The 15,687-nt window shown below is 31.7% G+C and overlaps 1 protein-coding gene across 1 annotated transcript; it reads left to right on the top strand.

Annotated features, from left to right (window-relative positions):
* The first annotated feature begins 8,974 nt into the window (after positions 1 to 8,974).
* LOC145323258 (nucleoside diphosphate kinase A-like) lies at positions 8,975 to 13,339 on the top strand. Its single transcript, XM_080165695.1, has 5 exons — positions 8,975 to 9,053; positions 9,808 to 9,895; positions 11,528 to 11,605; positions 12,422 to 12,516; positions 13,246 to 13,339. The coding sequence occupies exons 1-5, from the start codon at positions 8,983 to 8,985 to the stop codon at positions 13,328 to 13,330; spliced, it is 417 nt and encodes a 138-aa protein (XP_080021821.1). The 5' UTR covers positions 8,975 to 8,982; the 3' UTR covers positions 13,331 to 13,339.
* Positions 13,340 to 15,687: the final 2,348 nt, after the last annotated feature.

Below are 15,687 nucleotides of genomic sequence, written 5' to 3'. Positions count from 1 at the left end.
TCGTGCAATCAAAGGGTTGGTTATCTGATGGATGTTACTTAACCTAATATCCTTGGGTGTTAGAGTATCACATCCTATTACACGTGGATGATGCTCTGGATTCTGTAGATGAGTAATAGGAGCTTGATAAATACAAATTACTGGGTGTAGAATTATTTTTTTGTGTATTGTCTTATCCATGTATGCCTGAATATCCTTATCCTTACAACTTTTTCCTTTCTCTATTTTATTTTTCCAATGTCTTTCATTTATAATTAAAAATTTCTCTCTCTCTCTCTCTCTGTCTCTCTCTGTCTTTCTCTCTCTCTCTCTCTCTCTCTTTCTCTTTCTCTATCTATTTATCTCTCTCTCTCTATAAATATCTCTATCCATCTATCATTCTATCTGTTCCTCTCTCTCTCTCTCTTTCTAAATATTGCATATAATTCAATGAGTTTTTATCTTAATCTTAATTGAATTTTAAAGGTTTTTTAGTTTAAGAAACAGAACATTTATACAAACCCAGGAAAGTTTCTGATATAAATCTACAGGCCCTAAAAATAAAAACTTATCCACCCAATAAAATTTTGCTAAATCTCTAAAACTAAAGAGGAAAATATTCGTCACATTCTTTAGATAGGGAAATAATATCAGAAAAACAATAACTGAAAAAAAACTAGAAATTTTTTTAAAAATGTTTTTTTTCTCGTATTCATTCGAATCCGGTGGATTGGAACCGGTTCTCAACCATACGAAAAAACTATGTCTAGCATCGTATTATATCCAGCTTTCTATGAATAAAAATGTACAATCATTATATATACACCAGTTTTTTAGCCCGTGCCTTCGGCACCTCGGGGCTAAAAACACTGATTTTAATCTTCTAATTGTACATTCTATATCCGCGGAAAACCGTTTATAATACGATGCGAGAAATAACTATTTTATATTTTTGTTCGCATTTTTGTAGCAAATCTACTCTACACCCATACCGCACAAGAACAAAACAGGTAGAATATCAGGTAGAGAAATTTGGTGCTTTCCTTAAAAGTGTCACAATCCTTTAAAAATATTACATTGAAAATAAAGGGGGGAAAGCATAAAAATGAAGGATTAGAGGAGAAGTGGGAAAGGAAACCCCTTAAAAAAAAGGGATGGATTTTTATGACGTAACACGACTGATCTTTTGAGACACTTTGTAGAGCTTCAAGAGAGGTTGGTGGGAGGGGGGGTAGTTTTATTTATTTTTGCCTAACCCATAAAGGGGAACTAATTATGCCGGGCGGAAACCTGCTGTACAATAACCATGCGAAGCTACACTGTATTTATTTTAACCAAACCTAAACTGACCTAAAGTAAAAAAAAAAAACAATGAAATGAAAAGCTAACCCATCCTTATTTTCATTTAATCCTTATAATAAAGTAACAGGATGTGTGTTTGTCTGTCTGTTTGTTTGTACTGAATGATCTCGCTAACCCTGAACTGATCGGGTTCTCCTTTACAGGGTATCTTCTCATAGTTCCCGGGAAGGTTTATAACTATTTTGGGGGAGGTTACCACCACCTTCCCAAGAGAAACCGGTCATAGAAAAAATTCCCCTTTCCAATTTTTTTTTTATCTAAAATTAAATTTTTTTTGCCTTTTCTTTGAAAATCTAAAATAATAGATTGGGTTATCAAATTCGACTCTTCCCTCCTCAAGTGCCCCTAGAGGCCTCTAGGGGGCGTAACTGCTAGTTTTTCTGCTCGACTTGGCAACCACCAACAATCTATCAATAATACTATAATTTCACCCAAAATTTGGTATCCATTATTGAGAACAACAGCATGTTAAATGGAACTTTCTTTTATCACTCTAAACAATAAATCTATTAGATTGGGTGGGGGGGTGGGGGGGGGGGGGGATAATAACGTTCTAACAAGGAAAAGTAGGTATTTTGATTTTCTTTTTAAGAATTTTAGTCCTCTAATCTTTGATGAGAAAAACAACTTGTTCTACCGGAATATTGGCCTTAAACCTATTTCCTCTTCCCTCATTTTTAGTTTTCCTTTAAAATTACCCCCATCCTCTTTTTGTGGCTATTTTCTCATTCATTCCCCCCCCCTCCCCACAGCCTCTCCTAATTTTACCCATACTATGCTTTCATAGCACATTTCGCCCAATAAAAATTTCTCTAAGATTTTGTCTCCTTCTTTCCCTTATCTATCTGTACCTTCTTTAAATATGCTAAAAGGACACTACATTTTTACATTTTATGCTACAAAAATTCTGTGGAATATAAAAGGTGTGAGGAGTTTGAGGGGGGGGGGGGGGGAGTAAAATGAAAAAAACAGTCTTTCTCGTACTCATTCGAAACCGGTGGAATAGAACCGGTTCTCATCAATACGAAAAAAATATGTCTAGCATCGTATTATATACAGTTATCTACGAATATAAAGTGTACAATCATAAGATTATAACCAGTTTTTCTAGCCCGTGCACCTCGGGCCTAAAAAACTGGTTTTAATCTTATAATTGTACATTTTATATCCGCAGAAAGCTGTTTATAATACGATGCGAAAAATAACTATTAATGTGTCTCAAAGTGACCTCTAACCTTTCTTAAACTATAAAAAAGGGGTATTTTTTTCAAAGAATATTTGAATAAGTCTTTTCGTGGTAGCCTATCCACCCCCCCCCCCCTGAACAAGTATCAATTATCACAAAATCACAGTGTAAAAACCAGTTGTAATCAATATGAAGATCTTTTCACTAAAGAATAATCTTATTGGTGCAGATTTTTAAAAAGACTTTAAGGCAGAAGTGCGCCTTAGGATGGTGAAACTGTAGAAGGCTGAATCAACAACCGCTCTAAAATTGAAAATAGGAAGGTCTTACTTCCTTTATACCCTCCTGCTGAATTGCTGTTAACGCCACTGCTTTAAGATACAATCTCTATCTTCATTCAATTTTTTTAGGGATAAAAATATTTCTTCTGTTTTGGCTACAATTGTATAATTTCCCAATTAATTTAAGTATAGCAACTCTACAATATAATATAAATATAGTATTTCGTTTTCTACCACTTTTTTACATTAACAAAAACTAATAGAATAGTTTCCTATTGAATTTAAGTTTGTCCCTGCTTTAAAATTGCTGAGGAATTTTCAGCTATCTGTGTCCTTCATAGAATACTTTAGATATGAGTTTGGGTAGTCTGTTTTACACAATCTACATATAACAAGGAGGACTACATCCAAAAAAGCGAAGCACTGTAACGGTAGGACAAACATTAACACTTGTATAGTGTCAGATCTGAATAATCAGAATATAAATGAATAAGAGTCGAAGCAGAATTGTAAGTAAATTTGTTGAAAAACTGCTTGATACTGGATAATGTTTATGGACATACTTACATTTTTAGGACTTGAATATAGAGTTGCTTCGCTTATAATATTGCACTTTGTTGTCCCAGGAGTCAATATACCAAAAATCAGATCAATCGGATAATTAGATCACATAAAAATTAGTTGTTAAAAAGTTAAAAATTAACATGATTAATATGAACGTACGGACATTCTGGTAATGATTAAAGAGTTGCTACGCTTTCTAAATCGTACCTAACTACTACAGGAATCACCATGCAAAGTTAGAAATCGATAGGACAATTCTAACATGCCTAAATTAACAAAAAAAAAGATATCCGTCTCGGACGGACGGATCGACCCTAATTAAAGAAAGGCTTCGCTTTTAACAACAGAAAAAGGGTTAGAATGTTTGAATTTACATAAAAATATATGTTTGTCCCTTATGAGTGTTTTATCTGTTATGTTTTTAAGTAGAGCAAATAAAAATAATAGTGGCTAATAAATAAACCATTTAATTCCTTTTATAGAAGTAACAGGATGTCTATCGGTCTGTACGCACCGAGGGATCTTGCTCACCGATGGACCCTTTACAGTGAAGCTTCTGATAGGTCCTTAAAAAGTTTTTAAATACTTTTTACTTCTTTTTAAAACTGAAGTGTGAAGTGGTGGGTCTCTTCCTCCCACCTTCCCTTAAGTGCCCCTTGAGGCTTCTTTGGGCGTACACTGTTAAAAATAATTTTTTTATTTAGTATCAATTGATACTCTGGAGAGTATTGGAACCGTAAGTACGCTACAACTATATAATTAATATATAACACTATGTAATACTATATAACACAATAATTATTACTATACAGAACCCATACATTTTTTTAGTATCGATTGATACGCTCTAGAATACTGGAAAATACGGTACAGAAATGTTTATTAAAATAGTACTATTTGATAGACTCTAGTGTACTGGAAAATATGCTGTAGAAATGTTTTTTAATTTAGTACTATTTCATACGCTGTAGCGTATCAGACAATACGCAAGAGAATGGTTTATTAAAATACTAACTATTCATACGTTCTAGGGTACGAATCTGTACTGTAAAGAATAATTGAAACAGACACCATTGGTGCATACCTCTCATGGAAGTGTTTCTGCTTGGTCGTTTTAGACAAAGATTACTATTAATGCTCAGATTTATAGTTTTAATTTTTGTAATTATGACTGACCATAGTTTTTATTTTTAAGGATCATGTTTAGTCCTAAACATCTTTAAAGTCATTTTTTTTACTAAATTTACATTTTAATTAATGTTTTATTGCTCTGCTTGGTATGTTTGTTGATATAACAAAATGTATATGTACATATAATAATCATATATTATAAACTGATCTTTCATCCAAAGTAAAACAGTTTCATATTCTACAGAGTATCAAAAATTATGATAGAGGATATCAAAAATTGCAAAGGAGAGTATTAAAAACTTACTTCTACCGTATTGAATATTATTCCAAAGAGCGTATTGGATAATACTATACAGACAAATACATTATTTAGTACTACATGTTACTCCATAGAACACTAAGTATTGCTCAATACAGTATTGGAATCTTCCTTGTATTGTAATAAGGTTTTTTTCCTATAACGTACGGATTGATACTATACATTAATGTGAAGAATATATAGTATTATCTGATGCTAAAAAAAAAATTATTTTTAACAGTGTAGCCACAATGGGTACATAAAATTATTACAAAATGGGCAATTTGAAAGATATATTTGTCAGTAATTGATTGTATTCTATTTTATTCTCAGATGTCCTTTCACTTCCATGCATTCACATTGCTGGGTCTAACTATCAGGGATGCGACAACAGAAAATAAACTACTTTCTCGTATTCATTCGAATCCGGTGGATAGGTTCTCATCCATACGAAAAAACTATGTCTAGCATTGTATTATATCCAGCTTTCTACGAATATAAATATGAATACGATTAAAGATAACGTACAAAATTTACAATATTTTTTCATTAGTTTTTAAATTATTTATATTTTGAGAAACTGTAATTATCTGTTACTGCGCTTATGCCTACAAGCCTGATATGTGTAAAGTATTCGTCTTATATCGTGTGCCAAGAGTATTCACACAGCTTTCCCAAATACAATTAGTTTTAAATGGAAAGTTTTCATGTAATTTTGTTTTTATCCATTTTTTGAATAGGAAATAATTCAATAGACCAAAAAATCCACTTTAATCTGTCTAAATCTATATAAAAGCATTGATATTTTTTAACCTTTTTTGTTTTAAAAAAGATGACAGCATTCATAAAAGCAAAGCTCTGAAACGGTAGGACAAACGAACATTAACACTTTCCCAATATAATTATTTTTAAATGGAAAGTTTTCATTTAATTTTATTTTTTTCTAATCTCTATATATGAAATGATTCAATGGACTATAAAATCACTTTAATCTTTCTAAATCTATATCGAATCGTTGTTAATTTTTTGCCCATTTTTATTCAACAAGGATGACAACATTCTTAAAAGCGAAGATCTGAAACATTAAGACAAACAAACATTAACACTTTGCCAATACAATTATTTTAAATGGAAAGTTTTCATGTAATTTTATTTTTATTCAATTTTTATATAGAAAATGATTCAAGATACTAAAAAATCCACTTTAATTTATCTAAATCTATATGGAAGCATTTTTATTTTAACAAGGATGACAACATTTATAAAAGCAAACTCTGAAATGGTAGGACAAACGAACATAACCACATTCCCAATATAATTACCTTTAAAAGAAAGTTTTCATGTAATTCTATTTTTTTCCAATCTCTATATATGAAATGATTCAATTGAATAAAAATCACTTTAATCTGTCTAAATCTTAAAAAAAACATTGATATTTTTTAACCGTTTTAGTTTTAACAAAGATGACAACATTAGTAAAAGCAAATATCTGAAACGGTAGGACAAACAAACATTAACACTTTGCTAATATAATTAGTTTTAAAGGAAAGTTTTAATGTAATTTTATTTTTATCCAATTTTTAAATAGGAAATGATTGAATGGACCAAAAAATCCACTTTTATCTGTCTAAATCTATAAAAAAGCATTATTTTACAAGGATGACAACCTTCTTAAAAGCAAAGCTCATAATCGGTAGGACTTACGAACATAAAAAGTATACCATTGCATTGTAAGAAGAAAAAAGTCAAACTCTTTTCTTAAGTCAAGCTACACATAAATATTGCACAAATAATTGGCCTCTTTCCTTTTATTAATTTTGCCTATTTTTTTTTCTATGCCTTACCTATTCGGGGGGCCCTGACCCTGCGGGGCTACCAAGCACCCAATATTACCTTATATAACCTAACCAAATATAATAGACAAACTAACCAATCCCCCCCCTTCTTTTTTCACTCTATTAAAAATTTATTTGAAAATAAGTAGGATTGGAGATTTCTGTTCTCAACAAGGCACTTTGATGGAAAATGGAAAATTAATTAAATTGGAGAATCATTTAATTTAAAATGGAATCATAAAGTATGCAACACAACGCACCCAACGACACATTTACGTCACTTTGAAATTTAGGGTTGGGCCGGATACTTATTTGGCTGGTTACCGGATACCGAATATCTGGCTGATTTCTAATGCCGGATATCCGGCCAACGCCGGATATTGAAGTAGCAAAAAATTTCTTCATAAAAATCGGTTGCAATTAGCCGCCGACTGCCGACTGCGGCGACTGGCAGCTGCCAAGTACAGCTGTCACTGCCAAACATCATGTTCTGAGATTTCTAATATAAAATTTTCTGAAAAAAAATTTCTTCTAGCTTCAAAAATAAGAAAATTACAGCCATTTAAAATTCAAAAAGTAGAGATTTTTGTATTATAATATAAAAGATTATATTGCCGGATATCCGACCAGATAGTTCCAATATTGGGTATCCGGCCGGATATTGAAAATGGCCGGATATCCGGCCAAACCCTACTTTGAATATAGAATTAATATTAATTATGCGAATATTTCGTGTTTGCAATTATTGAATATAGGGAGGGAGTGGACATCAGGCTGTTTATTACCCTAGTCTCAAAGTTTTGCAATAACGTTTTCTTATTCGTTGACTTAATAAATTTGAGGAATAAAAAATTTAATTTTGTTGGTACATAAAGTTGAGTGTTTAAAACTTTTCATATATTAATTGTAATCTACAGGAGTGATATTTTGTGTATCATCATTGGGGATGTACATCAATTTATCTGAATATTTACATACATTTTCATTTAGACTGCTTACTAGGTTCTAACACTCTACAAACAGTGCAAATGTTCGTTTGTCCTACTACTAAATATTAGAGCTTTGCTATTATGGATGTTGTTATCATAATTTTTGTTAAGCAATTGAATTTATCTACAAAACTATTTGATAAGTTTTGAAACCAATTTACATTTCCCTTTAATTATGATATATGAATTATCAATAAAATTAACTAGGTCACGTTCCAATTATATCTAGATTTTTATTTATAATGTTAGTTTTATACCAGCTTTCTACCATTTTAGTACTTAGTTAAATAGATATGGATATTTAAAAGCAAAGCTTTTCTATAATTAGGGTCGTTCCGTAAGTCCGTCCGTACGTCCGTGACGGATAGCTTTTGTCGTTAATTCATGCATGTTAGAATTGTCCTATCGTGAAATCTTTGCATGATGATTCCTGTAGTAGTTAGGTTCGATAATCGTTACCAGAATGTCCGTACGTCCATTTTAAACATGTTGATTTTTAACTTTTTTAACAACAAATTTTTATGTGATAAAATTATCCGATATTTCTGATTTTTGGAATAATGATTCTTGGGACAACAAAACAATGTTATAGGCGAAGCATCCCTATAATCAAGTCCTAAACGTACTAGTATGTCCTTAAAATTATCCTGTAGTTGATCAGTTTTTCAACAAATTTACTAACAATTTCGTTTCTACTTTTGTTCATTTATATTCTGATTTTTAATTTCTGACAGTCTGTAAATGTTAATGTTCGTTAGTCCTACTGTTTTAGAGCTTCGCTTTTATGGATGTTGTCATCCTTGTTTTTTTATATTTTGCGAAGTTTTTATATGTAAGTTACGTGTCCTTTCGTTTGACTATGTAGCTTTGACTGTAAATAATTCATAATTATTTATAGATTTTTGTTAACATTAGTTTTATAAAAATTTTCCACCATTTAGTTAAATATAAGATTTTTTTGTGGATATTTTTAAATTAAATAGACTGCAACTATCAATTTTAACTAGTTTATGAAGATTTCTACAATGATAGGGTATAATCTGTAAAGCACAACATCTATATATAGTAATTTTAACTTGTGTTTAGTTGATAAAATCATCCTACTGCTTTGATATTTGAAAAAGAAACATATATAAATATTAGGCATCAATTTACACTCTCAACAAAAATTGTTATTGCTACGCTGCTTATAGACAAAATAACCCTAATTTAGACCTGATATGTATGTATACTAGCGGCTTTGCCCATAGCCTCTAGGGGCTTTGCCCCAAGAGATAATTAAAAAAAAACAATTAAGTACAGACGGACAGATATCGTTCTGTTTTGTATTATAGATAATGCTTAGTTACAGATAAGAATGGAGAGGACATATTTGATGATAAAGCCAGACGGAGTCCAGAGGGGTATCATTGGACTGATTATTCATAGGTTATATAAATTAGGGTTGGGCCGGATACCGGATTTCTGGCTGGATATCTGGCCAACATTCGATATCCAACAAATTAACGCATATCCAGCATTAGAAATTAGCCGGATATCCTGTACCGTATAGTTTCAATATCCGGTATCCAGCCGGATATCCAGCCAAATTGGATATACTGCCCAACCCTAATATAAATATAGTGACAGAATCTTTACAAGCAAAGCCCAATAATCCCGTCATTATATTGTGCGAGTATTTTTATAGTTATTTATCGCATCGTATTATAGACAGCTTTTGCGGATATTAAAATGGAAACTTATTTAATTAAAATCAGTTTTTTTATACCCAAGGGCCGAAGGCCCAGGTTTACAAAACTGGTATTAATTTTATTATTTTTATTTTGATATTCGAGGAAATTTGTTTGTAATACGATGCTGTACATGATTTTAAAGTATGTCTGAGAACCGGTTTCAATTCAGCGGATATTAATCGGATTCTAAGCAATACTGGAAAGAGATTTTAAAATGAAAACGCTTTTTAATAACAAAGAATAAAAGAACACACATTATATAGTGCCTATACAAAAAATGACGTCATATAATACATATGATCAATGACAGGCCAACACACAGACTAAAATACCAATGGCAGGCCAGTATACATTTTAATTGACCAATGGTAGGCCAGTATGACGTAAGTTTTTAAAGGCAATATAAAAACTTCAAAATTCATGGCAATTCATTAGAATTGTGCACACAGGTTCGAATCCCGAGGGTTGAAGTTACTGGGTCTAAAGATGATGCAAGCCACTGAAGAAATTCTAGCAGAACATTATGCACACTTAAAGGTTAGTGAACCTCTCGTTTCATAGTAATCAAGGCCTGGTAATAATTAACTATGTCATTAAAAGTTGATAAATATCTTTGGGAAAAAATCCAAAATAAATTGGATGAACCAATCTTTCTCAAAACTAGCCTAAAACCCATTCAAAGTTCAAATTTTAATGTATCAAAACAAAAAACTTAATAGTTATTGCCATTTGTTAGATCTTTGGGGTCATACATATAGTGGCATAGTTTTTTTGATATTCAACCAAAGCTAAATGCTTAAGAAACCTAAGATGATAAGGTATAAAAAATGATAAATTTTATAAATTTCAAAATACATGTAAATTAATAGTTATTAATTGCATCGTATTATAGACAGCTTTCCGCGGTTATTCAAATGATTGCATTGCTTTTAACTAGTTTTGATCTTGCAGATATTAATCGGTTTCAAAGTTATACTGGAAAATATCTTACAATATATACAATATCTCTGAAACAATCAAATTTCCATAAAACGTAACCTGTCGGAAGAAAATTTTGAAATATACACACATATTTTTGAAAGCGAAGCTTTTCTATAATTAGGGTCGGTCCGTCCGTCCGCAACGGTTAGCTCAGAAAAGCCATTTGAAACATGATTTTTAAAAACTTTTTAATGAAATGTTTTTGATAGAATTATCTTATTTATCTGATTTTTGGAATACTGATTCTTCATACAACTCAGTACAATGTTTTAAGTGTATCTCTATAATCAAGTCCTAAAAAAGTAAGAATGTCCTTAAGCAGTATCCCGTGTTTAAGCAGTTTTGCAACAAATTTACTTACAATTTTGTTTAGTCATTATATTATGCTTATTCAGTTCTTACACTCTACAAGAATTTATGTTCGTTTGTCCTACCGTTTCAGAGATTCGCTTTTATGAGTTGTCATCCTTGTTAGTAGCAAAGCTACTTTATAATTCCAAAATGTCCGTCCGTCTGTCTGTCGGTCATACACCGAAATGGAAAAACGTGATTTTCTCGGCTCCTATTCAAGATAGACAGCTGAAATTTTTAGTGAAGATTCCTAATCTATACATTGTTTTGTCTATCTGTCTGTTATTTTGGGTGCTAGATCGATTCCTAGATTTTTAGGTTTTCGTGATTTTCTTGATTCCTATTTAGGATTGACGACTGAAATCATCAGGGATTGAATATGCTCATATTCTACATATTTCCAAATGTTTCATTAAGATTAGTCTATCAATTACGGTGCTAGATCGATTCCTAGATTTTTAAATTTACTTGATTTTAAAGGTTGCGTGATTTTAAAGGTTTCATGATTTCCCTATTTTATAAAATTTAATTTTTATTGTATGACACTGCTCTATAGTAAATATTTTTCCGATATCCATTCACAGTTTTTGAGCTACGCTACTTATGGAGGTTTTCATCCTTGTTTTTATTATGACTTACAAATATATTTTAGGAGACAAAGCCCAAATTGTGTTAAAATTGTGTCAAAAATGATAGATGTGACGTAATGAAATGAGGGAGATGAGAGGAGAAGTGGGAAAAAAACCCTAAAAAGAGATGGATAATCCCTCATTTTTATTACTTCACATGGATAATTTTTGACACAATATTAACACAATTTGGGCTTTGTCATTTTAGGATAAATCCTTCTTTCCGTCTCTACTGGCCTACATGACGTCTGGACCTGTTGTTGGAATGGTTTGGGAAGGGTCACAGGTACAAATTATAGTAGTTCTATACAATATAAAAGTTAGATCGTTCATAATTCTGCAGGGTTCTAAAGGGATAAGATAATGGCTGATAAATTGATAAACTTCCCCAATAAAAAATACACCAAATCACCTCTCATGTCGATTTCAATTAATGGTTAAAACGTTTGGACTAGGGTTGGGCCGGATATCCGGATATTTTTATATATATGGCCGGATACCAGATATTGAAACTATCCGGATACCTGATATCCGGCTGATTTCTAATGCAGGATTCCCGGCTGATTTCTAATGCCGGATATCCGGTTATCAATCAAACCAATCAAAATTCAGTCCCCAAAATTGTTTTGCCAACGAATAAGAACACGTTATTATAAAACTTTGGGGACTAGTGTAGTAAACAACCAAATGTTCCCTCCTTCCCTGATAATTCTGACTTGAACTTTAAAAACTGGAAGGATAACAGATTCAAAACTAGTTTTAATAATGATCTAAAGTGACTCTGACTTTTATCATTATGTAAAAAAAGTAACAGGATGTCTGTGTATCTGTGTGTTCTGACAAATCTTGATAAACGCTGAATCGATATGGTTCTCCTTTAAAGTAAAGCTTATTTTTTAGGTTCACCCGCCCAAGAGTAAGTGCCCTTGGAAAAAAATGATCTAAAAAATTATTTATTTTATTTTCAATATTTTAAATTAAAAATGGTTAACTTCAAAACCACAAGTGCCCCTACTGGCCTCTAGAGGGGGGTAAACGCTTGTTATGTATATAGTTATACTGAATACTTTAGATCAATTCTGGAAAATAATACTTTATGTAGGCTGTAAGTGTATGTCGAACAATGTTAGGTCCAACAAACCCATGTACAGCGAATCCGGGAACCATACGTGGCGACTTTGCTCTTATTTCTTCTAAGTAAGTCGAAATTCAACAAGGATGGCAACATCCATAAAAGCGAAGCTCTGAAACGGTATGACAGACGAGCATTAACTCTTGTAAAGTGTCAGAACTGAATATACAAAATATAAATATAAATGTTTTCACAAAATTCTTAAATACAGAATACTGTTTAAGGACATACTGATACTTTTAGGACTTGATAATAGAGATGCTTCGCTTATAATATTGTACCTTATTGAAATAGGAATCAGTACTCCAAAAATTAGATCAATCAGATGATTATATCATATAAAAAATAGTTTTTAAAAAAATTTGAAAATAAACATGTTTAAAATGTACGTACGGACATTCTGGTAACGATTATAGAGTTACTACGTTTTCTAAATCGTACCTAACTACTACAGGAATCATCATGCAAAGTTTGAAATCGATATGACAATTCAAACATGCCTAAGTTTACGAAAAAAGCTATCCTTTACGGACATACGGACGGACAGACCCTAATTATAGAAAAGCTTCGCTTTTAATAAGAACCATACAAGTCTTGGCGGGGGGTCATTTCTTTCCAAATAGATAACACCTTTCTGGGACCTATGAGAAGCTATACTGTAAAGGAGAACCATATCGGTTTAGTGGTTATCGAGGTCCTTCAGACACAGATGGACAGACAGACAAACAGAGATCCTTTTACTTTATTATATATAAGGATATTTATAAATGCCCGTGTTTTTTTTTTAACTTTAGAAATGTTATCCATGGAAGTGATAGTGTAGAAAACGCGGAAAAAGAAATTCAGCTTTGGATTCCAGGAAAAAATGCTCAGAAATAAATTCAATAACAATAACATTTTTGACATCCAAAGTAAAAAGCTGATGTGTGTGTATTGTCTGTGGTGAATAATCTCGTTAACCACTGAATCAAACTTTGAAATTTTGAGTCCCTCCTTATGGAGGTCAAGACTTGATTGCATCAAAACTATTGCTTCATGGTGCTCCCAGGAAAGGCCTTGAGGAGTAGAATCAGGAAATTTTGTCCGTTTCAAAATATCTCGTTCCTAGCCTAAGAAATGACTAAAAAAACTGTTGGGACATTGATAAACAGCCCATTGTCCCCTCCCTCCCTATATTTTCTCTATACTTTATTTTAAATATTTTAAATAAGCATAATTTCTGAACAAAGACGACATTGTTGAGTGGAGCATGGATACACAGAAATGGATAATTGAATAGCAGCCACAGGAATATCAAACATTTCTAGAATAAGAGGGTCAGCTTTTGCGTATTATTCGTAAAGTTGTGTGTTATCATTTAGTCAAATGCGCTTATTAAGTCAAACTGTTCTTAATTTTGACCATTTCATATGTATATATTTAATCAAAATTATGAACACTTACTTAATAAGCGCATTTGAATTCTGAAAAATGGAAATTAAATATCTAAGTCAAAGACTTTCAAATTTAAAAAAATACAGATGTCAAAAGAATAACCTATTTTCTTTATTTTTGCATAATAATTTGAAGTTCCCAAAGGAATGTTTAATAAATAGGAGAATGGTGAAACTGCAATAAGCGACGCGAGTTGCATTTGTAAAATTTTGTAAAACAAATTAAAATTATAAATTATAAGAAATATGCATTTATTTTGTTTTATTTATAAATTATTTATTAAAGAAGGTAATTGAAATATAGTTTTAAAAACTCATGTAGTTTGTTAGTTTAAAAAATGAGTTGTATTTGCAGTTACAGACTTATTTAGAGATTTAAATTATATTCTTTCGACCTAAAATGCTCAATATAAGCTTAAAAAGAATCCTTATACTAAAGTAACAGGATATCTGTTTAACTGTGTGTTTGTACCGAAGGATCTTGCTAACCGCTGAACCGATCGGGTTCTCCTTAACAGGGTAGCTTCTCATAGGTCCCGGGAAGGTTTATAACTACTTTGGGAGAGGGTACCACCACCCTCCCAAAGATAAATCGCCCCTCCCCCCCCCCCAAAAAAATTATTTTTTCTTTTAAAATCTAAAATAGTAAATTAGGTTATCAAATTCGACTCTCCCCTCCTCAAGTGCCCCTAGAGGCCTTTAGGGGGCGTAGCCGCTAGTATAAATATTCAAGTATTAAGAAATTAAGAAGTATAAATATAAATATTATCCTTCAGTATAGGGTACAAAATAACAAAAAAAAAGACTCAAATTTTTTTAATATTTTTGGGATTCGCAGCTACTCTGTAACTAAGGCATATTTTCACTAAAAGGAAAGTAGAAAAATTCATGATTTACATCTAAATTTTACTGAATTGCGAACAGACGAAAGGACAAAGCGAGTTATAAAGTAGCTATTATAGAAAAAGGAACCTAGTAAAAGTGTCTGACTCTAATAATGACGTAAAAAAAATTATCCAATGAGAGGCTACTATAATTTTACCATTGGTCAATAACAGTGTATACTGGCCTCTCATTGGCTTATTTTTTTTTTACGTCATAATCAGAGTCAGACACTTTTACTAGATTCTAAAGAAGCAGGTCACACAAGCTGGTTTTAATTAATAAGGACAAGTATACCAAAATCAATTCAAAAGATTTAATTTGCAGTAATATAAAGCAAGGGTTCTAGTTAAAAATATTTTAAACAAATCAAAAGACCGTTAAAGGAATTTATTTCAAAACACATGTCCCTATTATAGAGTTTTAATTTAATAGGGATATTTCATCTAAAGTAACATTTATTCCTCTTACTATATTCATAACATTCTTGGTTGATTACAAATACAGCATTATTAAATGCACTACAGTAAACATTTCAGTTTGTCACATTTGTTAATATTTATGACTGGCAGATAAGTTAGAGGCAAAGCAAATATTTCTTTTGATAAAATATCCTTGATTGTTGATGCATTACAAATTGACAAAATGTGCATTACTGATTATCTAGTTTTTATATCACATTAAGTAGACTTTTGAAAAGGAAATCCAATATATAAAGAAGTAAGTTTAATTTGTCTGTAACGAAGGATGGTTTTTTTTACAATGAAGCTTTTTAAAGGTCCAGGGATGGTTTATAACTATTTTTGGGGAGGGTGTCTTCACCCCCCACCCCCTCAAAATAAAATTTTTCTCACTCTTTTGAAACTCAAATTTAAAATGGGATGAAGTCGACTTTTCCCTCTCCTACCTTAAGTGCCCCCA

Source organism: Acartia tonsa, chromosome 6, assembly GCF_053477335.1.
Source record: "Acartia tonsa isolate MP-2025a chromosome 6, ASM5347733v1, whole genome shotgun sequence".
NCBI lineage: Eukaryota > Metazoa > Arthropoda > Copepoda > Calanoida > Acartiidae > Acartia > Acartia tonsa.
Note: the sequence above shows the minus strand (reverse complement) of the source record. Positions and strands in the feature narration are given on the sequence as shown.

Bases quoted from the DNA above. Each gene is read 5' to 3' on its own strand.
- LOC145323258 (XM_080165695.1), top strand. From the start codon at position 8,983: ATGGAGAGGACATATTTGATGATAAAGCCAGACGGAGTCCAGAGGGGT. The intron at 9,054-9,807 runs GTTATATAAATT...TTGTGCACACAG, and splicing joins ATTGGACTGATTATTCATAG to GTTCGAATCCCGAGGGTTGA. The intron at 12,517-13,245 runs GTAAGTCGAAAT...TTTTAACTTTAG, and splicing joins TTTGCTCTTATTTCTTCTAA to AAATGTTATCCATGGAAGTG.